This window comes from Corvus hawaiiensis, chromosome 21 (assembly GCF_020740725.1).
Source record: "Corvus hawaiiensis isolate bCorHaw1 chromosome 21, bCorHaw1.pri.cur, whole genome shotgun sequence".
NCBI classification, from domain to species: domain Eukaryota; kingdom Metazoa; phylum Chordata; class Aves; order Passeriformes; family Corvidae; genus Corvus; species Corvus hawaiiensis.
Genome location: NC_063233.1, coordinates 3,188,951 through 3,211,934, shown reverse-complemented (window position 1 = coordinate 3,211,934; position 22,984 = coordinate 3,188,951). Strand labels below are relative to the sequence as shown.

Sequence of the window (22,984 nt, the reverse complement as noted above, 5' to 3'; positions counted from 1 at the left end):
TTTATCACTTCTTAAATAGATTTCACAAAGTTGGAAGGGATTTAGGAACCAGCACCTGAGGCAGTGGTGGGGTTTGGAGGCTGGACTTGCAGGAGCCCTCTGGAGGGGAAAGTCCTCCCATGAGACTCAGCACGAAGGGATTCAAGCGTTGAAGATCTGCTCAGATTGGTGAATTCAGCCACATTTTGTGTGGGACTTGAGAGCCCAGGTGTGCTCTGGGTGCCCAGCAGGAATTCGGGAAAGGCTCATCCCAAAAGCGGCTGTGTGAAGCAGAGAGGCATAAAGATGCCAATTCCTGGGTCACAGCCTGAAGCAGCCACGAGTGGGCATTTCTGTGCCTTTGCCCATCAATTTTCCGTTTCCCAGAGGAGGCAGAGCCATTCCTGCTCCATCCCCTTGTCCCAGTCCCCTCAGGATTTTCCCAGGGGAGCAGGAGGGCCGGGCCATCAGCCCCACTTCTCGCAGCAGCGCTGACAAGGAGAGCTCAGTGGTTTTTATAACTGTCATTGGCCCCTAATTAGATGTTTGATGCCAAAGTAACGATCATAAAAGGCTCTTTATTTCAAACAAACCCATGTGAATAATTATGTAAATATTTGTCTGGGCCAGGCTTGGGTTGAGTCCTGGGAAAGCTTTTTGGATGAGGATCTTGGATATTTCTTGTTGGCTTTAATAGGAGCATATTTCAGTTTTTTAGATGCTATCTTTGGGTTTGAGTCCTCCTGGGTGGATAATGGGAGACCTGAAATGACATCTCAGCTCTTAAATGCAGCAGATATTTCCAATGTCCCAGTCACCTTGTAACCGGTTTAATAGGGAATATCTGAAAGGAGGGAAGGGAAAGAACATGCAGCTGTGACCCGAATTTCCTAAAATCAGCCCTTTGTCCCCCCTTGAAACCCCATTGTGGCAGCTGTGGGTTCCAGGCAGATGAAGCCAGGATTTTATGGGGATATTGGTGAGGAAAGATCCACCAGCTCTTGGAAATGGCAGCGAGGGATGGGTTTTGGGGTGGCTTTGCTGCCTGGGAGAGGTTTGGATCCCCATGGAGGGGTTTGGATCCCATGGGAAGGGTTTTCATCCCCGTGGAGAGGTTTGGATACTCATGGAGGGGTTTGGATCCCCATGCAGAGAGAATTGGATCCCCACAGAGGGATCCAAAACCGTGCAGAGGTTTGTATCCCATGGAGGGTTTAGTGTCCCCATGGAGAGGTTCGTATCCCATGGCAGGTGGGATGGGGAGGGAGGAGCCGGCTAATTAGCTGGGTAATTAGCTCTGATTTGGCTCCTGAGCGCTGTTTGTAATGCAGATGCCGCTCGGGGGAGGTTAATGGGGTTGCCTTTCTCCCCTAATGACCGAGGAGCAGAGATCACAAAGCTCTGTCAAGGCTGAAGAGGAGTTTCCTGGCGCTGCCCTAATCCCTCTGGATGTGCTCGGTTAATAGGAACAAACTCTCTCCCTGGGCCAGGGGATGGCTGGGGAGGAACCGCGGGATTTGAGTGTAAAAACCCACCAAAATGTGCCATTTCGGAACGTGGGCAGCAGGGAAATACACCCTGTACCCGTGGTTTATTTATAATGGGAAACGGGGAAGGAGTGGGAGCTGGATGTTGTGCTTGGATGAGCCTTTCCTGCATGTTTGGCATCACCAGATTCTATATTATTATAAAAAACCTCCACTGGCCTAAAGTAAAATAACATTCCCCGGTGATGTTCGAAAATAAATCCATTTAAACACCTAATTGGGAACAAGACCTGCTGGATAAATGTGGATTAGAAGTGAGAAAATCCCTGGGAAAGGGGAATTTAAGTGGTGAATGTCTCCCTGCTCCCAAAAACATCCCTTGAGGGCATCTCAGCTCCTTGGGGGCTGAGAATGGATGGAGCTCTGGTTAATTCTGGGCTTTTTTTCCTCCTGCTCTTCCCTTGAAAGCAGCACCTGTATGGTGCAGTGTGGGTTATATAAACTCAGGAATTAATGCTCCGGAGAAAACTTTGGGAAACAAGCTTCAGAAACACTTTTCATGAAGTCAAGCAGGTATTAATTTGAAATTTGCCTGCTGGCTGTATTTTTGAGGAGAATCAGATATGAACTGAATGCTCCGAGTTGGTTGGTTTAAGCATCTGAGGGAAATAATTGGTTTTACATTTCTCTCCCCGTGTCAAAATATTGGAGTATAGAGTAGGGCTGGAAATAATTCAGCGTTGGGCTTTTTTCAAATCCTCAAATGAAATATTTTAAAATGAAATTACTTCTGCCTGCTCCCATTAACTTTGCAGACAACTCAAAAACCTGCAGTGCATGAAAATGAGTCTTTAGCTTCCGAGTTCCTGTATTTTTGGGAGCATCCCAGCCGGGTTTACCTGGGCATAGGGCAGTGCCCCGCGGGGGATTTGCTGCCTTTGAAGTGGTGATGTGATGTGCGAGGCCTGCCTTGAGCTGGGTTTAGCGGGCTGGAAGTGATGCTGATTCTGCAGGTGCTTGTGTTAATGTGATTAATTAAGCTCAGGGCTGGCCCAGCCACTCGGCAAAGGGCTGGGCACGGCTCTGGGAAGGCTGGAGAGAGGGGATTATCCCACAGTCGTTCGTGTTCCCCCAAGTTTTGGCTGCTTTTCCCAGGTTTGTTGGTCTAGATAAAAGATGCTGCCTGTCCCTCTCGTCCCCTGTGTCCTCACACCGCAGCTCCAGCCGTGGCTGTTGCACATCCTGCTCCGATTTCTTCAGCATCTCCCACTTTGAGTGCTGCTGGAAGATGCTGAGAGGGAACAGAATCCTTTGCCGTGGTGTTTTCCTGGGCACAAAGTTCCATTTAAAGGTGGCTTTACGATCCTTTTTGATACCCCTGAAGTGTCGAGAGGCGCGGTGTTGGTTATCCCGTGAGGCTGCGGGCTGCTCCTGTTGGCTCCTGGAGCATCCTGCTGTGCTTCCCCTGGCACAGGAGTGGGGAAAAAGCCCAAATTGTTGCTCACTCTGTTCCCAAAGTGCTCTGACACCCACGGAGGCTGCTGGCTGCCTGCCAGCATCCCATATAAACCCCACAGGGATGGGCTGGGATTTCCTGGGTGGAGGACAACACTCTGTGTGTAGGATGGCTCCAGCCTGGTGCAGTTCCCACCCCAGTGACACCCTTGGGATGCAGGGAGACCATCAGCCACATAAAACGAGCCAGAGGGCTGCAGGGAATTGATTTTGCAGGAAAACTCCGTTTTAGCTGGTGAATTTTGTTCCTTTTTGGGAGGTTTTGAGAGAGGCCATGAGGAGGAGGCTGCTGCTCACGCTGCCTCTGACAAGGCTCTTAGGCCAGGTCTCCTTTGTTCCTTGCCCTTCTCTGGGAGATGATCCTGCCAGCTTTGGATGCTTCCTTGCAGGAATAACTGTTCTGCACCCCATTAAAACTGATTGCAAAGCTTCTTGTTGATCTTCATGTGCCGCAAGCTCAGGCCCTAATTAAGCCTTGCAGGGCTTTAAGTGGTTGATTATTACAAATTGCTTTGAAAATGTAGCTGCTGTCCCTGTGCCAGATTGTCTGGGAACACTGGGACTCTTCAGAGCAAAGATAAAATGTTGAAATTTCCTCTTCCACCTTCAAGTGCACCTGAGTCCATTGCTTAGGAGCGAGTCCCATGGCAGTGGAGAGAAACTGGGAAGAATTTATCCCTAATTTCCCATCTAAACCTGCCCTCTGTGGGTTCAAAGCAATTCTCCCTTGTCAAAAGTCCTGGAAAACCTCAATGTTCCACCTGTAGAGGAGGTGCCAAAGTTTTCCTTGGGAGGAATGGAAGACTCCTCGGATGTGATTTCCATCTCTTGCTGGTCCATCTCCACGTGCTCCCTGAGGGCTGAGGCAATCCAGGGGCCTTGCAATGATTTTAAAGTGGGATTTTATGTAAAAAAGCAGAGCCTGGGGGTGGGAGGGACAGGGCTTGCATCCCTTTAGGGCTGGTTTTAAGGAGCTGCTCCTAAACCCAGCTCCCTGTAAGAGCTCTCAGTGAATCATTCCAAAGATGGGGTCCTGCTCCATCATCGTTTCCATCTGTGGAGCTACTGAGGGTGTGAGTTCGGAGCTTCCACAGCTCCCAAAATTCCAGCCTCCATTCACCCTCAGTCGTTCAAAGGGCAAGACTCCTGCCAGTAAAGAAATTTGGGCTGGAACACTTCCCAAAATGTCACAGTGACCCAGAAATACTTGCTCCATGTGGAGGGGGGAGCTTGGAAAGCTCTCCTGGATCAGGGCTGGCTGGGATGGGACAGGATGGGAGCAGCCCCGTGGGCAGGGTGGGATGTGAGGAGAGCAAGGACGGCCCCTGGAGCTGGTGATTCACCTCATTCCTCCGATCCCGCTGTCAGGGCGAGCTCCTAAAAATTCCCAGGACGCTGAACAGTCACTGATGTGGGTCAGAGGGTGACACGGCTTCACTCGGGCTCTGCCCTAAAAGGCTTTGTGCTTTTCTTGCTCCATGGATGGGGCTTTTCCTTCAGCAAGGAAGAATTTGTGCCCTGGACCTGCCTTGGGGCCTGGACCTGCCCAGGGAGAATCCCACTGATCCCTGCCCACGAGCAGGGAAAGGGAAATGCTGTGCGCTGCCTTTGCACCCTCAGACCTGCCCTTTTAGGGACCCCACCACCCTCTTCCCCTCTTCCCTGGGGTTTTCTCATTGCTTTTTCCCGGGATTTGTGGTTATGGGGGGCAGCAGATCCTTGAAAGTGGCAAAATACCCGGTGTGGGTGCTGTTGTCCTGGAGCAGCTGCTGTCCCCAAGTGTCCAGGGATGGATTTGTCCCTTGGCTGTGCAGGGACATGTCCTGGCTCCCAGGCTGGCGTGGGACAGGGATTTTCCTGGCCGGATCTGCTCCAGGAAAAGCCCATCCTCCTCCTCTGAGCCATCTTTTTACTGATGGATTCTTTTTTTCCTCCTCCCAAGGGAGAATCCCAAATCCTCAGCTCTTAAAATGTGCGGAATTTTTGCTGCCCTTGAACAGGGCTGGGATTTCCCCCCAAATCCTCAGCATTTGCCTGATTTCTGGGCATTGTATCTGTAAGTTTTGCATGGAATTTGCAGCAGATTGTTTAATTATATTCCATGAAGGAAAACCTTGCTCTTTGCTCACTGTTAGCTTTGTTAGAAACCCAAATGATTGATTATTTTAAAAAAATTAATTTTAAAAAAAAGATTTCTGCTCAAAGGAACAGGGATTATTTGATTTTTTTTTTGAGTTTAATGGAGTCTCTGAGCTGCTCCAGTGTCAGTTCTGGGTTTCTTTCTTTTCCTTTTGGGATTATACATAGGATCCTTCCAATCTGACCCTGCACAATGGTTTCCTTTGTTCCCAGTTGGGACTATTTGGGCTTTTTTAAAAGAAAAAATAAATAAATAAGGGGATGTCATGAGTCATTGGTGAAATATTCTGCAATCTGGAGCAGTGTGAATTGACAGAGCTCTGTGGAAGCTCTTGGGAGGAGCAGATGAGCCCTGACCCCTTCCGTAGCTGGGTTTTATTTATTCCCTCTATTCTGCCCCTTCCTAGGGAACAAACTTCAGTCCTGCAGCTCGCATTCCTCGATTCTCCTGCTTAAAATGCCTTTTCTCTTTGCCCAAATAAATAATTGTGGTTTATTGGGCTGCTGGGGTGCTGAAGAATTTAAGAGGCTCTGTAAAGCCCATCCAAAGGATGCTGGAGCAACAGCAACTGGTGCTTGATATCCTTATTTTGGGCCCTGGTTTTTATTTTAGCCTCTGCCACCCTGTTTTAGTCAGTTATCCCAGGGCTGCAGCTGGGTCAGCTGTGGTGAAAAGCGTTTAGATAAGGAGTCAAAATTGTTGAAATCCCAGAAGCCTGAAAAGGAGACTCCCAGCTCCATAAAAAAAGCATCACTAAGGGGAAGCAGCTTCCAGTCCTCACTTATTTCTTGTGCATCTGACACAGGAACTCTAGGGATAATAAAACAGAATATACCTAAATTAGGATATCATGTATAAATACCTCTTTGTATTTAATTCCAAATCTAAGCCCAGATGTTCCTGTCAACCTCTGGGGAGTGAGAAACCTGGAGCCCAGGGAAAGGGCTCTGCCCTGCCTGGGTCCAAAGGCAATAATTGAGTGTTTATGTAGGGCCAAGAATATCTTGGAAAAGTGCTTAAAGAAGCCAAGGCTGGTAGAGCTGGAAGGGGAAGGGTTTCTTTGGAACAATGTGGAGCACCAGTCCCTCTGTCGTGGGAATTCTCAGCTCCCTCATGGAGGGACCCCGACCTTGGATGGGTTTTCCACGTTGGGATTAAAGCTTTGGGATCACAGATGGCTCCTTCTGTCCCTCAGCAGCTGCTCTGACCCCTCATGCTTTGGGGTTCTGCTGGAAAACACCTTTTCCCTTAAAAATATGGAACAGCCTCTGTGTGAGAGTGGGGAGGCCTGGCACAGGCTGTGCAGAGAAATTGTGGATTTCCCATCCCTGCAAGAGTCCAAGGCCAGGCTGGATGGGTTTTGGAGCAACCTGGGATAGTGGAAGGCATCTTGAAATTCTTTTCAAGGAGATGCTGCTCCTGAAATAATCCTTATTCCCTTTATTTGCTGTCACTGCTTGCTGGGAGATAAATGACAAATTTCTGTTGCTTGTTCCTATAAGGAGGCTTTACATCCCAGCAAATCCACATCCCTGCTGCTGGGATGAGAATCCCCAGCCTGGTGGGACTGGTGGTAAGGGATGGGGAAGTTGCAGAGGGCACCTGGAATGAGCTGGGAATGGTTATTCATCCTTCACCTTATGGCCTCAAACCACTGCACATCAACCACAGCGTGACTGAGAGCTGCAGCATTAAGTCCTGAAGGGCTTTGGGATGTCCTCTGGCTGCTCCAAAAGTGAATATGGAAGAAAGTTCTCCTGTTCCAGGCTGCTGACCCCTCCTGCAGACCCCCAAATATCTCAGTTGTGGCGTTAACACAACAACAGGGCAGCTGTGCACAGGAAATTTGTGTCTCAAGATGAGTTTTTTCCACTTTGAAGGGTGGTGGAAGGCAAAAAATTGAAGAAAGATTCCAGGAAATCCCATAAATTTTGTCACAGAATCCCAGACTGGTTTGGGTTGGGAGGGACCTTAAAGCTCATCTCATTCCACCCCTGCCATGGGCAGGTTCATAGACCAGCTTGGGCAGAGCTCAGCTTTAGAATTCCCTGGAATGCAGACCGTGCTCTTTTTAGAAGCCTGGCTTTTCCTTTCGTCCGGTGCTGCCCAGTTCACTGCACTGGGAGAACTGGGACAGCACAGGGAGTGTCTGTTCCCAGCACTGGTGATCCTCAGGAGCTGCAGCCTTCAGCTCAGTGACAAGTTTAAACACTGTGGCTTTCCTCGGGGATCAGCATTTCATTAACGACCTTGAAAAATGCGATTTGTTTGGAGGTTTGGTGCCCGTGATTCGGGAATTTTTCACACGCTGGGAACACAGAGATGCACAAGTAACACACAAGTGACTTAAAGCGGTGCTTTGGGGTTGTTCAAGAGCTTTGCTTCAGGTGTTAAAAATTATTATTACAGGCATAAATATGGCTTAGATTAATGACTGCTGGCTGAGGCTGGGATTTGCAGAGCAGGAGCTGCAGCTCCATCTTACACCGAATTTCAAGAGCAACATTTCCATTGGGTTCCTGGGATTTTCTGGGGTTTTTTTTTTTGGTTTTTTTTTTTTTTTTTTTTTGGTGTTTTGGTTTGTTTGGGGTTGTTTTGGTTTGTTTGGGGGTTGGTTTGGTTTGGTTTGATGTTGTTTTGTCGGGTTTTTTTGAGGGGTGAATACTATTTAACTATTTTCCTGATTTTCATGCTGCTCCATCCTCCTTTTAAGAGCATCAAGCTGGGGAGCTGGTGGTGTGTGCCCTCTTTGGGCTGACCCCCTGAGCCCTTGCAGGAGTGCTCGAGGACAGGACAGCATTCCCCGTGGGATGCCGTGGCCAGGGAAGATGGAATTAGGAGGAAAAACCAAAAATTAGGATGGGAAATCAAATAATTTAACTTTTGGATAATGGTTGAGTAGAGAAAGCGTTTCCCTGCCCTTCCCTGCAGTGGCTGAAGCAGAGCTGGTTGTGCTGTGCTCTGTGACTGACAGGTGTAATGGATTGAAATAAAATCCTTATTTGTTATTGCACATATCCTGAAGGAGCAGCAGGGTTTAAGGCATCTTCTCCTCTAAAAATTTGTCTTAAAGAACAGTCAGGGGAAGGAGAGTTGGAAATGGGGTTTGCTCCTGGGCAGGGGGGGTTTGGTGGGCTCAGATATCCATTGGTGGATGTTAATGCCGGCTTAAATTCTGGTTTCCTTTGGAGTTCTGGAGGGATTTTTCTGCTCTTGGCTGAGTCCAAGAGGGTGGTTTGGCTGTAGTGGTGGCAGGTGGATGGCCAGCCCAAAGCCAGGGGTTTGTGTCAAAGAATCCTGCTTGGTTTGCTCTAATATTGAAAGGAGAGAGAGAAAAAGTCTCTGTTGGCCACTGCTGGGTCAGGGCAGAGTGATAAAATATCAGCAGCCTCTGATCCAGGTTTTAACAGGTGTTTAAGGAGCTGGGAATCAGGTGATCACAGAAAGGTTGTGGTTAATTGTGGTGGTGGAGGAATTGGGGATTTAATTCCTCTTTTTGCCACTGTTGGTTCTTCATTGAGTCATTCACAGAATCACCAAATCACAGAGTGGTGAAGGTCCCATGGGCAGGGACACCTTCCACCAGCCTAGGTGGCTCCAAGTCCTGTCCAACGTGGCCTTGGACACTTCCAGGAATGGGACAATCACTTTGTTCCCCATTTCCCTGGAAATGAAAAAAAGCCAGACTTCTGGCACTAATTTTTCTCCCTCTGTCCCTTCCTCCAGTGCTCTGCACCGTTATTTCTACTCTGGGCATTGCAGAGCTTGCTTGGGCCCTGCCCTCTCTGCTGAGTTAAAATGGGAAGTCAGGCTCCTTTTTGGTCTTAATCAAGGACTTTGCAGATTGTTGGGGCAACCTCTGGTCTGATTTTGGTAAAATTTGGGGTGTTTGGGGTTTGTCTCTCTGTGTGCTGGGCATATTGACCCAGCAGGGGCTGAGTTGGTGCCTCAGGGGAGCTCTGTGCACCTCGAGCAGAGAATGTTCCTGTGTGAGATGCTGCATAGGGATGTTATTCATGACACAGAGAGTGAAAAGAAAGCTTTCATAAAGCCACAGCTCGTTCAGCTCTCGGCTGAAGGCCAAGCCCAGAGCAAACCTGTAAGAAATCCCCTGGAATTCAGTCAGTCAGGTCTCTGTCCTCCTGTGCACGGTGTCCTTGCAGCTCCTACAGGAGATTGCTGCGCTTGGATTTGGAAAAATCCTGTGGAAATAACTGAAGTGCTTGGCTGGGCAGGAGTGAGAGCTGCTGCTGTGTGCAGCTCATCTTTGTGGGCAGGGCTGGGGCTTTTCCTGCTGCTGAAATGCTGCTCTGTGATGAGGGGGCTGTGGGGCTTTGGCTGGCTCCTCACCTCCTCTCTGATTTCCAGGAGAGGTGGGACACTGGGAGCAGAGGATTCCCTCTCCTGCTGGTCACCTGCCTGCTTTTCAGTTGCTTTGTGCAGCGCCAGACTGGTTTTCTGCTTTCATAGCTCGCTCTGCCCTAATTCATCATCGTTCTGGAGGCACAGAGGATCTTCCTGGGGAATGAAGATGAATTGCAGTGTTTGGAGGCAGTGCAGGTGCCTGGATCGTCCTTTAGGGATGAGAAGTGCTGCACCAGGGCACTGGGGGTGGGTTGGGATTGCTCAGAGGGCTCCAGACAGGGGCTGGAGCTCCAAACCTGTGGCTGGTGGGCTCCTGGAGGGGTTCCAGTCCCCCGCTGAGGCTCCATCACTTCCCTGTGACCGCTGCAGGGGCACTTTTGCCCCCACAGGTAAATCCATGCAGAGGATGGATTCCTCTGCAGATGTTCCTATTCCTGCGAGCACTTCTGGATGTGCACACAGAGCTCCAACCCCCCACACCTGGCATGGGGACCCAGCTGATGTCAGGAGTCTGGAATTTACATCTCTTCCCCTTGCCTGTGCCTTTCCCCCCCTTCTCCTCCCTAAATAAATGTTGGAGGCAGCTTAGGAGCTGGCTGCTCTGCAGCTCTTGGAGCACAGGGTTGTGACTGGAAGCAAGGATGGAGTTTTATTGCATTTTGGTTGCCTGAACACGACTCAGGCTGTAGATGTGCAGGTATTTTGTGTGGAATAAAATGTAGTTGAAGGCAAGGGGAGGATCCAAGTGGCAAGGATAGCTCAGACAAACGTGTCGTCCATGCACGGCCTGATGAGGATGAGGGATGAGGAAATATTCCAGCTGTTTGCTGCTCAGGCCAGGCTCCCTCAGCTCCTTTATTATCTGCACTGTTCCCTTGGCTTTGCCATGTGTTTGTAATCTCTCATGGAGGGCCCAGTTTCTCAGGATTGTGGAAACTTTTCAAAGCTGCCTAACAATGGACATCAATTTTCCATGCAAACATTGGGCTGAGCTTATTGGTAACCAAAACTTGTGGTATTGGAAAAGGTCTGTCTGTGCTCTTTCTTCCCACTGCTGCTTGTGCTCAGTGCTCGTGGACGTGGTGCAGCCCTTCCCCATGGATGCAGCCAGGTGGGATGGGGAAGAGAATCAGAAAAAGGGAGGAAAAAAAAGTAATTGTGGGTTGAGATAAAGGTGGTTTAATAGGTAAAGCAGGGCAAATAAAGCAAGGAATTCTTCTCCCTCCCCCTGGGCATGGAAAGCAGGGCTTTAGCACAGATAATGATTTTTTTGGGAAGACAAACACCGTCAGTTCAAGTGTCCCGCTCTTTTTCCCGCTCTCCACCATGGCATGGAATATCCCTTGGATCAATGTCCCCTCCCAGCTCCTTGTGCACCCCCAGCCTGATGAAAGAGGAACAGAAAATCCTTCGGCTCTGTGCAAGCCCTGCCCAGCAGTGATGAAAACATCCCCATGTTATCAGCCCTGTGTTCAGCCCAAATCCCAAATGCAGCCCCATATCAGCTTCTAGGATGAGATTTAACCCTACCGCAGCCAAAACCAGTGCAGCCCAGTTTGCTTTGGGCCCTGCTGGACTGGTTCATGTTTCTGACACCATTTGGCTCCAGCTATCGAGTCAAAATTCAAAATAATTTCATTTAAGGGTTTAAAGTCAGGTCTGGCTGTTCTGCTTCTGGAGCCTCCACCTCTCCTGAGGTGAGCAAGAGCAGATTAGGAAGTTAATGAGATGCTTCACTTGCGTGACTTAATTGATGTCCCAGAGACCTGAACATCTGGAGGTGAAGCTGCTCTGCCTGTGCTGGTGTGGGATGTCAGGCAAGGTCTCCTCATTAATTAAAACCTCAGGATCGGAGCTTAATGGGATGTGAGTGAGGAAAGGAGCTTTTTGCTGCACACCATGAATCAAAACTCAGGTTTTTTCCCTTTTCTGTAAAGCACCTGTGGGGTTTTGGCCATCCAGCTGCACACTTGGGTGCACTGGTGGCTGTGCAGGAATCCTGGTGTCGTGGGATACCTGAGGAATACCTGGTGGCAACTGCCTGGGCTTGAGCTGCCTGAGGAGGACTTGTGCAGCATCTTTGCCTCCTCGCCTTGCTTCGTATCCCAGAACGTTCCTTGTGAGTTTTCCTGTCATCCCAGCCACTGTGGGTTTGTGTGTGATTGTTTTGCCTGATCTCTGTCCCTCAAGGGAGCCTTGCTCAGGTGTTTGCTTCCAAATAACTTTTTGCTTCAACCACCTTAAGCCAAAAGAACGGGAAGGTTTGTATTGGTGTGGTGGGAAGTGCTTGGTTTAAAGCCTTTCCCTCAGATCAGGAATTTCCTGCCTGGTGCTTAATCTTCAGGATGTACTTGAGTGATGGAGGCTGGGTGAAGACATCCAGGACAATCCAGCTCCTGGGACAAACAGGGCAGTGTGTTCTACCCCCTGCCCTGGTGCAGACAGCTGCTCTGCTGCTCCTCTCTGCCCTGAATTGGTGCCTTTGACCACGGCCCAGCTCTGCAGCTGGCATTAACCTTGTATTGAAAGCAGATTTCAGCTGGCTTTAAGGCTGTGGTGATTGATTTGTGTGTTGCAAGGCTGATTTGGAGCCGAGCAGTGCCACTCCTGTTGTCTCCTAATTCTTCTTTCTCCTTTTCTGTTTGCAGCTGAACCCGCAGACCTCTTGAAGGTGTTAGATTTTCATAATTTACCTGACGGTATCACAAAAACCACAGGGTTTTGCACAAGCAGAAGATCTTCAAAAGAAGCAGACGTTGCTTACAGAGTAACAAAAGATGCTCAGCTCAGTGCCCCGACAAAGCAGCTGTATCCTGGTGAGTCCAGCTTTTTCTTTATCCCATGGAAGTGTCTGATCCTTTTCTCTGTGTAATTCCTTCATTTCCCCAGCGTGTTTGCAGTGGCTGTGCTGTTTCAGGGGGCTGCAGATCTCCAGCCACCAAATAATATCCTTTTATCACTGTGTCTGCACGAGGTGGTGGCTGTCACTGCACAAGATGTGGCCAGTGCCACATCTGCTCCCTCCCAGACTGGAAAGTTCCTCCTCCTCATTCTCACAGGGTGACACCCAGCTGGGGACAGAGCCCTGGAGGAGGCAGAGGAGCACAGGCTGTGTTTTGTTCAGTGCCTGGGGAGTGCCAAGCACAGTGGGGTCTGGTTCTGGGGCTGTGGTGTCTCTCCTAACACAAATAATCACCACATAAAAATAACAGGCTGTCCCATAGGAACAGATGTCCCGAGGAAAGTTGTTTGAAGGGATGGGAGGCTCGTTAGAGGAAGGCACAAAGCCCTTGAGGAGCACTGACCATTTTATTGCTGCCTGAGTTGAATTTTTCAGGCCATGGCATAATCACTACAGAGTCAAATGTGTTCGTGAGAGGAAGCTGTGGACCCAAACTCCTCCCTGCCTGAGAGATCCAGTCACCACCCAAATCCTTCCTTCCCAAGCCTTCCAGGTGTCCCTGTTTCACCTGGGGGAATGCTGGGATGCTGGAATCAGGCAGGGCAGGACTTGGTTTGGTGAGAAAAGTGCCTTTGCTGAGGCAGGTTTGGCAGGAGGCAGAAAGGAGCTGCTTGTGCCTCCTGTGGGAGGCAGGAGGGGATTTAGGCAAGGCAGGCACACACGTCCTCCCTCAGTGCTTGGGAGGGGATGAATGGATTGGCTAAATCCGAGCTAATGGGCTGTGCCACCAGCAGTGCTTCTTAATTAACCAGGGCATCCATCAGCCCCAGCCTGGCAGAAGCACAAATCAAGACTTTGAGGCTGGGCTGGGGATGTGCTTCCAACCCTCCCCTCCTGCAGTTCCCTCGTTGTTGAGGTTATTTTCAGCCTTCATTATTATCCTGCTGTGACAATAATTACATTTAATCCGCGGTGAGCAGGAGCACAGGCTGTGTCTCACCTAAAAACTCAGCCTGACCTGGAGATAGAGGAGTGCAACGTGTGTCAGGCTGGACATCATTGCAAGGCCAACCCTTAGCAAAGGAGCTGCTCAGTCTGGCCTAAAGCTGGGTTTAAGTGTCTGCAGAAGGGCAAACCAGACCCTAAATTTGGCTTTATTGCTGCCCAGGGCAGGAAAGTTCTATCTGATCACAGATAATTTCACAACTGCACAGGTTGTGCCTTCATGTCACGTTCCTGAAATGAGTTAGAATTTTAGGCCTGGTGTCTACAAGCTCAAAAGTGTTCAAAGGAAATGGTTCCAGTTTGGAATATCCAACTGGAGTGGATCTGAGAGCTTGCCAGCAGTTTCTGTAGCTACTGTGGAGTCTTGCCTGGTCATTCTATGTAACAGAAACCAGCAAGAAGTGAAGATGTAAAAACAAGGCTGGAATATTCTGGCTGATTATTTAACAAGGGGATTGGATCACAGCAGCTCTGACCTAGGGAACTCAAGCATGGAGAACTGAACCCTGGTCCCAGCAGGGAACTGGATCCTGAGAGAACTGAATCCTGGTCCCAGCAGGGAACTCAGCATTGTAGAAGATTTTCTTGGTTGTCTCCTACCTTGTTACTTTTATATCCTCACCCTCACCGAGTTCTTGGCTCGCATCTTCCTCGGGTGAGAAGATCTGGATGGATTTATGGAGCAACTTTTCCATCATTTCATCACCTGGGCAAGCACGGGGTGTTTGAAGCAGCTCAGTCCCCCTGGAAACTTGCAGAGTCATTGAGGCTTCTCTGCTGCTTGCTCAGGAAGTAGGGAAGAGCCAAGTGAAGGACTCCCAGTGTTTTCCAGCAGATCTACGGATGTTTCCTCATCTCCTTCACAAGATGTGACTTCAGCTCCTGCCCCCAAATGAGAGAGGGGATAAAGATAACAAAGTAATTGCAGGGCAGCTTCCCGGGGGAATGTGGTTTTAAGGCTTTTGTGTCACCAGGAGGGTGGGTCGGAGAAGAGCTTTCCCTCTCTGCTCTGGAGCACCCTTGGCAAACGAGCTCTGCACAGAATATTTTGTGCTAATTAGAAGTTGCTGCTTTTCTAAGATGTAATTTCATGGGCTTTGCATTCTGCTGCCACAGCCATCAAAGCAAGATGTATGTGTGTGTGTGTATATATATATATATATATATGTATATAAAACTTGTTTTTTCAAGCTCAAAAGAGTGAGAAAAATCTGCTGAGATGCTTTTTGCCCCGGCTCCCTAAAGAAGTCCTGCTTCCCAGCAAAATCTGTGCTCTTCCAGGAGAAGCAAGAAAGGCCAGGGTTTCAGTGGCAGCCAGCAAAATGTCATTTGTGTGCTCCCATCAAATTTGCAATTGTCATTTGCCTTCTCAGAAATCTCTGTTAGAGCTCAAGCAGTCACCCCTGAGGAAAACAGGCCATTGCACAGTTGAGAGTCTCCTCAGATGAAGGAAAAGGCCAGAAATTGGTGACACCATTGGAAAACAGCTTTCCTTTGAAGGGGAAAACTTTAAAGGCTCTGGAAATGCCACCTTCTCGCTTTGTGTTTGTGCCAGGAATGGGATCAACTCCCTGCTTTTCCTGATTTTTGCTATCCAGCAGCTCAAGCTTTCCTGCCCTTCCCAGATCAGGAGCAGGACTCTGTTTTAGGCTGTGTTTGGGTATGCCTGGATTAGGAGGAAGGTCACAACTTGCCCTGTTCAGAGCCCACGAGGTTGTACAAGAGCCTTTAACCGTGCTGCTCGAGAAAGAAGAGGCTCAGCCTCACTCCGGCTCATCCATTGGAGCATCCCACGGATTCAACCGTGCCCACCCTGGAGCTCCTTCAGCTTCAGCAGGACTGGGGGCTCCCCCCCATGCTGCTGCCTTGCAGGAGGTCCCTTGGAGCAATTTTGAAAGGCTTTGGCCACAGGGTGGGAGGGGGATGCCGAGCCAGAGCCCGCGCTGGTGCAGCGCTGGATGCGCAGCATCTCACAGCGTGAGCTTGTTTGAGGAGTGAATCAAAGAGGAGGACTCCATCCCAAAGCCTTTGTTGGAGGGATGTCTCCATTGTTTTGGAGGGATTTGGGTCAATTTCTCCGTGCTTGGTGTATTTATGATGATGTATTTATCAGTATTGGGGTGGGTGGGGATGTGCTTTCATCCATCTTGCAGCAGCCTGGGTCATTTCTGGCTCTGACAGTGCAGGCATTGTTATTTTGCCAGGACAGCAGAGCAGTAACAGAGTAATGTCAGCTATAATTCATCCATTATGGTTATTTGGGTTGAGAAACTCGCATCACCATGGAGACATTTTGATAATAATGAAAAAAAAATTAAAAGCAGCTTTTTAATGAGTTGGCAGCTTGTCCGAGTTGAAAGGTACTGTATTGTGGGTTCCTAATGAAATTTTGGACATGAACTATTTTACATAAAAGGCCCAAATCTGTAGGCTGTAATTGGAGCCAGGAAGGCATATGGTCCTCTCTCAGTGCTCCAGGAGGGTTTGTGCACAGGGGAGGGGGATAAAGCTCAGGGCATCCAGTGGGAGGCACCAGAATCGGGTGCTGCTTTTGCCAAATATCCAGGGCTGTGTCCTGGGGATAAATCAGGCTATAATGGCATTTAATTCCTGACTGGGAGGCCTCTCTGCAGAGTGCTGCTTTCTGCTGCTTCCCAGATGTTATTTACCCAAGGTGAGGGGGGTTAACTTGCTGGAAAGGTATCCTCAGTTATCTCCCTTTGCTCTGTAGCAGTTCTGGTTTTGGTGCAGCTCCTGCCTCATCCCCTTCCTTGCTGAAGGCAGATAAATACATTTAAAACATTTCCTTCCTAAAAATTTAAGCACCTCCCAGGCAGAAGAGGAGGAGGATGAGCTCAGGACCTCTGTGTTTGAACTCCAGCTTTGCTGTGGTGCCAAGAACTCCCCACTGCCACGTTCCTCATCCCCTCCCTGAGTCAAATCCCCCTGGGATGCCATCTAGGAAAAATCTAAAGTAGTGAAGAAAATCTATTTGAAGCTTCTGGGCACTGAGCTTGATGCTTTTTGTGGTTTATTTGGCTGCACATCTGCAGTTTAAACGGGATCCCTGTGTCCCCTGGGTGCCACCAGTGCCACACGTGTCACAAACCCCACGGTGGGGCTGCCCCACTTTGCTCTGCCCTGCTGTGCCTGAAGATTTCTCCAGAGGTACAAAGCAATCCTTGTTTTGGAAAGCCTGGACCTCCAAGGGGAGATTCCCTGCAAGGCCCATGCTCTGAAATGCAGCATCTGAGGGGGTTGTGTGTATAATTTGATCAAGAAATCTTCTTTAGGAGTGCTCCTGGTGGTTTTTAAGCTGCCCTGTTTGGGGTGTGCATCCAGGATTTTCAGTCTGGGCACATTTTTTTCGGTCTGAGTGGCAGAGAAAGCCAAACAGAGGAGTTTGGGTTTCTGCAAGAGGGTGATGCCCAGATTGACTCGAAACTGTAGATGTGTCTGTCTGGCCTTGCAGATTGACCATGTACTGACAGGAGTTCCTGGCTTTAATCCTGAAAACCTTGCAGAAATAAAGACAGAAATCACCTGTGATCAGACCCAGTTCTTTCCTGAGAGGAGAAAAAGGCAGGAAATGAGATGCTGTTTAATAAGCAAACAAATCAGCATTTTCTACTGATTGCCAGATTTATTTCCTTTCTCAGATTTTTTTGTGTGTGTCCACAGCAACCCTGAAAGCCAAAACCACAAATTCCTCTGTTCTCATCTGGAGTGGACAAATCCTGATGCAATTCCCTACTCCCTTAAACAAAACCCTTCAAGATTGTGTTGATGCTTGATTTCCTCTGTCCCTTTGGCATCTTAAGTCCATTTGGAGCCCCCCCCAATGATGTACATAACAGAAAGTTTTTGCCTTGTCTCCTAAAAAGCTTTAGGGGAGCTTCTTGAGGAAGGGTTGGGTGCAAATAATACAAATTTAAGCCAACTTTTGTAGAATTTCTGTTTCCTCAGCACAGGGGTTTCACTCCAGAGTATTTGGGGAAAAGCCAGATCTTCACCTGGCCCTGTATAAATTTTGAGGGCTGCTGATGTTGCAGACTGTTCGTGTAGGGATTGATTTTTTTGAGGAAGCCTCACTAACCTCTTTGCTTTTCCACTCCAGCTTCCCCCTTCCCAGAGGACTTCTCCATTCTAACCACTGTAAAAGCGAAGAAAGGAGGTCAGTCCTTCTTGATCTCAATTTACAATGAGCAAGGGATCCAGCAAATTGGTGTGGAGTTGGGTAGATCTCCTGTATTCCTGTATGAAGACCATACAGGAAAGCCAGGCCCAGAAGACTATCCTCTCTTTAGAGGCATTAACCTAGCAGATGGCAAGTAAGTGACATTTTGTGCACCAAGGAAAAAACAGTTCGTTGTTTGTATGGATGCCAGCATGTTGAACGTTGTGTAAAAGAGGAGTCATGCCTGTAGAAATGTGTTTGCACACCCCTGGCTGCTGACAGGTGCCCCAGTCTGTCATTTTGGCCTTCAGTGGATTCATTTGACATCTGTAAGAATTGTAAATGAGCAATCAGTGCCGCTGTCTGGTACTTGTGGGGATAGGAACATTGATTTTGCTGCGAAGGGCCTTAAAAATAAATCAGTTGGTCGTGCAAAACCCACGCTGAGGCTTGTGCAGGGCTTAAAAAGAGGGTGGAAAAGGGAGTCATCTGTGTGGTGTTTATCCCTGCTTCTTGCTGAAGCCAGAACTGGCCCTCTCCTGCCTGACTTGGAGGGATGAAAGCTGTCACTCAGCATTTCTCTTGCCAGTGAACCCTTTAGGCTCACCTCAAAGAGGATTTCCACGAAGGTTTGCAGAACGTCAGTCCCTGAAAGTTCATTTTTGTACAATCATTGCCTTGTTCTGCAAAGCCCAGGGCTCTGCCTGACCCTTCTGCGGGCTGTGTTCTCACAGGTGGCACCGAGTGGCTCTGAGTGTGCAGAAGAAAAACGTCACCTTGGTTCTGGACTGTAAAAAGAAAATCACCAAGTTCCTGGACCGGAGCGAGCATCCCATCATCGATGTCAACGGCATCATCGTGTTCGGCACCAGGATATTGGATGAGGAGGTCTTTGAGGTGAGCCATGGCAAAGAGCAGCTCTGGAGGCGTTCCACGGGGATGATGAGAGACTTCCAGCTCATTTTTGACATTTTTGTTGGGTTTTTGCATAGCAGAACGCTGTTGTTTGTAATTCTGAAGTTTTTATTTTGACTTTTCGCAGTAAGGATGAAAACTGGGGGCCGGGTGACCTTGTTGGAGAGAGCTCCTCTGGTTCTCTGGTTTCAAGGCCTTGCTGGGGTTCTAGCCCCTCTCTGCACTGGCATTTTGTAGCTCTTGGCACATTTAGCCTGGGAAGGGCTCACGAGGTTTTCATTCATTGCCGTGCTGGGATTTAGAGCTGCAGGGGCAGCGAATGAAGGCTGAGGGAAGCAGCTCCCCCCCCAAGTCCCAGTTCACTCTTGGGCTGTAGGAATTTGCTCTTTTTCCACACATTGGCCATGGATTCCTGGTTCTTTTGCTCCATGACACGAGGGGACTCTCTTTGACAGCTTGGGTGGCAGCCCTGTCACCTCCCACACTCCGCTTCCAAAGGCAAAGCAAAATCCTGAGGGGTGGGCTGTTCCCATGAGCTCCTGTGATGGAAGCAGAGAGGCAGAGCATTATTTATAGACAAGGTACAGATGGGAGAAGCTTTTTCCCACTGTTCAGCAGCTTGTTTAATGTATGCATTTCCCTGGCAAAATCAACTTCTGTGCTCTGCTGCACTTGTGAGACTTTCCTGGGGATGACAATCCCGTTCCTGATCTTTCTCGTGAGCTGGAATTGCTTCCTAAAATCACCACTGAGTGCAACGGGGTGTAAACCAAGCCCTATTGATCTCCAGCTCCTTATTTTTATGGAATTTAAGTGAAGGAAGAGCTGGGTCTCCAGGGCCTCCCCAGCCCAGCAGAGGGATGGGGAATATCTCCTATCCATGGCTAATTAGAGCCATAGCAAAGCCAGATCTTGTCTGCATTTTGCTGCCACTCAGAGGGAAAGTTCCAGTCTGTTTAATATTACCAACATCTGGGAGCTGGCCTGCTGTAAACAGAGCAGGAATGCATGGGCTGAATATTTCTGCCAAAGTCCCAGTTACAGAGGGAGGGCTGGATCTCAAAATTGTATTAAATTAAGAGACGTTCCCTGGGAAGTCGAACAATTAAAATGGAAAGTAAAAGCTGGGTTTAGTGGGTACTGGAGTGTCTTCTGCAAGTGTTGGACGTTCTGCCAAATATTTCAGCTTTGGATGCTGTGTTTTGAGCTGTTACATGAAGGGGTGAGTTCTTCTCCAGCTCAGGTCCAGTAGATCCAGTTAAAGGAATTGGTGTCACATCCAGGCTGGATGAAAAACGTGCACTTTGTAAAATAACAGGATTTCCATAGCTGCCCCTGAAATTTGGGGTATTCCCAGGTGGCCTTCAGGGCTCACCTGACTTTGGGACAGCTGATTCCTCTGCCAAGAAGGGAATTGAATCCAGGTGTTGATGGGTGGAAGTGCTCTCCCTGCTCCTCTTTTAGCCTTTTCCGTGGCCATGGCTCCCTTGCTGAAAAGGCCTTAAACTCTGAGGGGCTGTGAGACCTCCTCAGTTTTGGGAGGGAAAGGATTCTCTTGCCTGTTCTGGCTCTAAGCTGCAGCTACAAGATCTTGCTGGCACTTATGAGAACTGGATAATTAGAAAATACTCTTTTTTCTTTGTCTTACATGTACTGATATTATACAACATGGATAGAAACCCCCTCTAGTTCTGATCTTTATCCTTTATTTTTTTTGGTCACCCTCCTCACACAGTCCTCAAGACTCCAGCAGCTTTCACTGGGGTAGAATAGGTTTTCTGAAGGCAGTGGACTAGAACCTAATTTCCTTCATATCTCAGCAACTTCATTTCCTTTGCCTCCCCCCTTCTCCTTTCTGTGAGGCTAAGCAGAAACTGTGCAGGCAAAGCCTCAGAACAATGGGGAAAGGGTGTAAGCTGTGAAATTTATGAATTCCTGGAAAGCTGAGCTTTTCTGGAGCACATGCAGGAGATGAAGGTGCTGCTGTCCCCCAGGAGCTGCTCTGCAAAGCCCAGCTAACGAGGTTTTCTGCATCCATGGGTTTGCCAGGCTCTGATGAGTTTGTCACTTTTGCTGGAAATTAAAATAACCCAGTGAGGTGGGAGTGGGATTGGAGACAGCTCTGGGATTGGCTGTGTCTCAGCACAAGAGCTGTAAAGCAGTGGGAATTCACATCCTCCTTGTCAGGACTGAAACCAAACCAACCCCAAACACTTTTTGTTTTGCAAGTTGTAATTATTGAAGGGCTGGCCCTGGCTGGGGTTGTGAGGGGAGCAGCTCAAGAGCCCGGATGGGAACTTCCTCACTCATGTTCTGCTGGGGAAAAAAAAAAATTAAAAAAATTTAAAAAGCCTGGCAGGAAAGGTTAGAGGAGTTTCAAAATATTTCTCTAGCAAAACATTCTTCCAGTGGAAAAATGACTTCCTCTCATTAAAATTCAATTAGCTGGGAGGCTGTGTGGGTCTCTGTACGAGTACTGGGGAGGGTTGAAAAGGGGCCGAGCCCCGAGCCCAGGTTGTACAAGTTGAGTTTTGTGCTGGGTTTGTTGTTCAAAACAGGAGTTTTCAAACGGCAGGACGGGCTCTTGCAGGGTTGGGAAGTTGGGAAGTTTCAAGCTGTGCCTGGGTGAGACTGCAAAGGGGTGTTTTTTGCAGGGAGAGAGGGAAGGACAAAAATCCAGCCTGTGGTGGAGGATAAACACCTTCCCTGCTGCAGGCAGAGCTGTTCTGTGGTGCAGCAGCACTGGGGGAAGTCAAGACACGTCAATGTGCCTCAGTTTTAGAGGGAAAAGGTGCTCCTTTTAATGTGCTTTTCTTTAAACATGAATTAAAAACAAGTCCTGGTGGTTGAGTGTAGGAATGGAGAGAGGGGGAAGCTTGGGAAAGCTTTTTCTTTCACAGAAAAAAAAAAAGCATCTTCAGCCTGAAACCCAGGGAGACTTCCCAAAACACCCCAGTGATGCCCATTTTCTGCCCATGGGCTATCACAGGAGCCACCTCTCAGTGCTGGATCCCAGCAGGGAGCAGGGCAATCCCATAACCCACAGCTGGAGGATCTTTGTGTGGGGAAAGCGCTGCCCAAAGTCTGTGGTAGGGAAATGTTTCCTTCTCTGGGCTGGATGGGGTGAACTTAACCCCATTTGTGGGGGAGGTTGGAGGCATCTCAGGTAAGAAGCTGGCTAAGAAATTTGGTTTGTGCAGTGAGGAGGGGCCCAGCCCTGGTTTTCTGCTCTGTGTTACTCCAGTGGTGGCCTGATGAGCAAAAGGAGCTTTGTTCAGACCTTGCTGTTGCCTTTTCCTCCTGGATTTCCCATTTTGCCTTCCGATTTGCCAGTCAGGGACTATCGTGTGCTGATAAAAGTCTTGTACAGCCCCTGGCTCCAGGGCTGGAGTTGGCATCATTAAATTGTGGTGTGGACATGAGTAAAAAATTGAGTAGGTTATGGCTAAACTGCTGAGGACAGCCTAGGAACAAGTGGCTGCTTTTGCTGCCGATTATTTTTGGTTCATCTGCGTAAAATTTTGCAGCGTTGTCCCACGAGTTAAGTGGGGTTTTGACCCTCTTGGTTCGCAGCAGTGCCTGGAGTGGCTGAAATGACTTTTCTCATGTGTGGAAAAGCTCAGAGCATGAATATATTGCTTTTTAAGGTCACTTCTGGCTCCTTTAGAGACAAAAGGAGGTTATTTTATGCAGCTGAGTGCCATAACTGTGTCTCAGTGGTGCAGTTGGTGCTGTAAAACCCAAAAAAGTGGATTCCTCTGATCTCAGCCACCTGTGGCCAGGAGGGGCTGACAAAAATTGTGCCAAAGCCCGTCCTGGGACGGGACACAGCGCCCTGGAGGATGCTGAAAGATGCTGCTTTTGATTCCCTCTCCTCCTTTGTGTTGTTTTGACTTTTTTTTGAAGACCATGAGTGAAATCAAGACATCAGAAATGGAGGGAAAACAATTTGGGATGAGCCAGAGAGGCCGGGCAGGGTGCCAGAGGTGCTCTTAGGGCTGCTGAGAGTTGCAAGGCACCACAGGACAAAGCAGGACAGACACATCAATGCTCCCAGCCCAGACATTGGGGCCCTTCAGGTGCTCTTGGGGTTGAAATGCCTCCTCTCTTTTCATCTTGGGCCTTGTTTACACTTAAAAACCTCAATTATCCCTGCGCTTGATAATCCCAGATTTCATTTCGCTCTCGTCAGGCCTTTCTCCTTCTCTTCCCATGCTCTTGGCTGTGCTGTTTTCATCTCTGGAAAGGGCTTTTAAAGTTTTGTAGGTTGTTCTACTCTGAGCTTGCAATGTTGGATCAAAAGCTTTTGCTTTAGTGGGAGGGGTAGAAATGAAGGCACCTTTTTATACATGTGGGTGCATTTTTAGGGTGGTTTTTGCTGTTTTTGAGGATGGAGAAGTTTCAGAGCCTTCTCTTGCAAGCAGATCTGTTGTTAACACATCAAACAACTCCAGGAGGAGATTGACTCTCTCTCTACTCCCAGGATTGGTGTGCTGGGG

General features: G+C 48.7%; 1 protein-coding gene across 2 annotated transcripts in view; it reads left to right on the top strand.

Moving 5' to 3' along the window:
• The window catches only part of COL5A1 (collagen type V alpha 1 chain), a 133,727-nt gene that overhangs the window by 18,176 nt on the left and 92,567 nt on the right, over positions 1-22,984 (top strand). For both annotated transcript variants that reach the window (XM_048325350.1, XM_048325349.1), the window contains exons 2-4: positions 12,135-12,302; positions 17,511-17,724; positions 18,305-18,467. In XM_048325350.1, the coding sequence (XP_048181307.1) occupies positions 12,135-12,302; positions 17,511-17,724; positions 18,305-18,467 (545 nt within the window). The remainder of the gene's footprint in view (positions 1-12,134; positions 12,303-17,510; positions 17,725-18,304; positions 18,468-22,984) is intronic.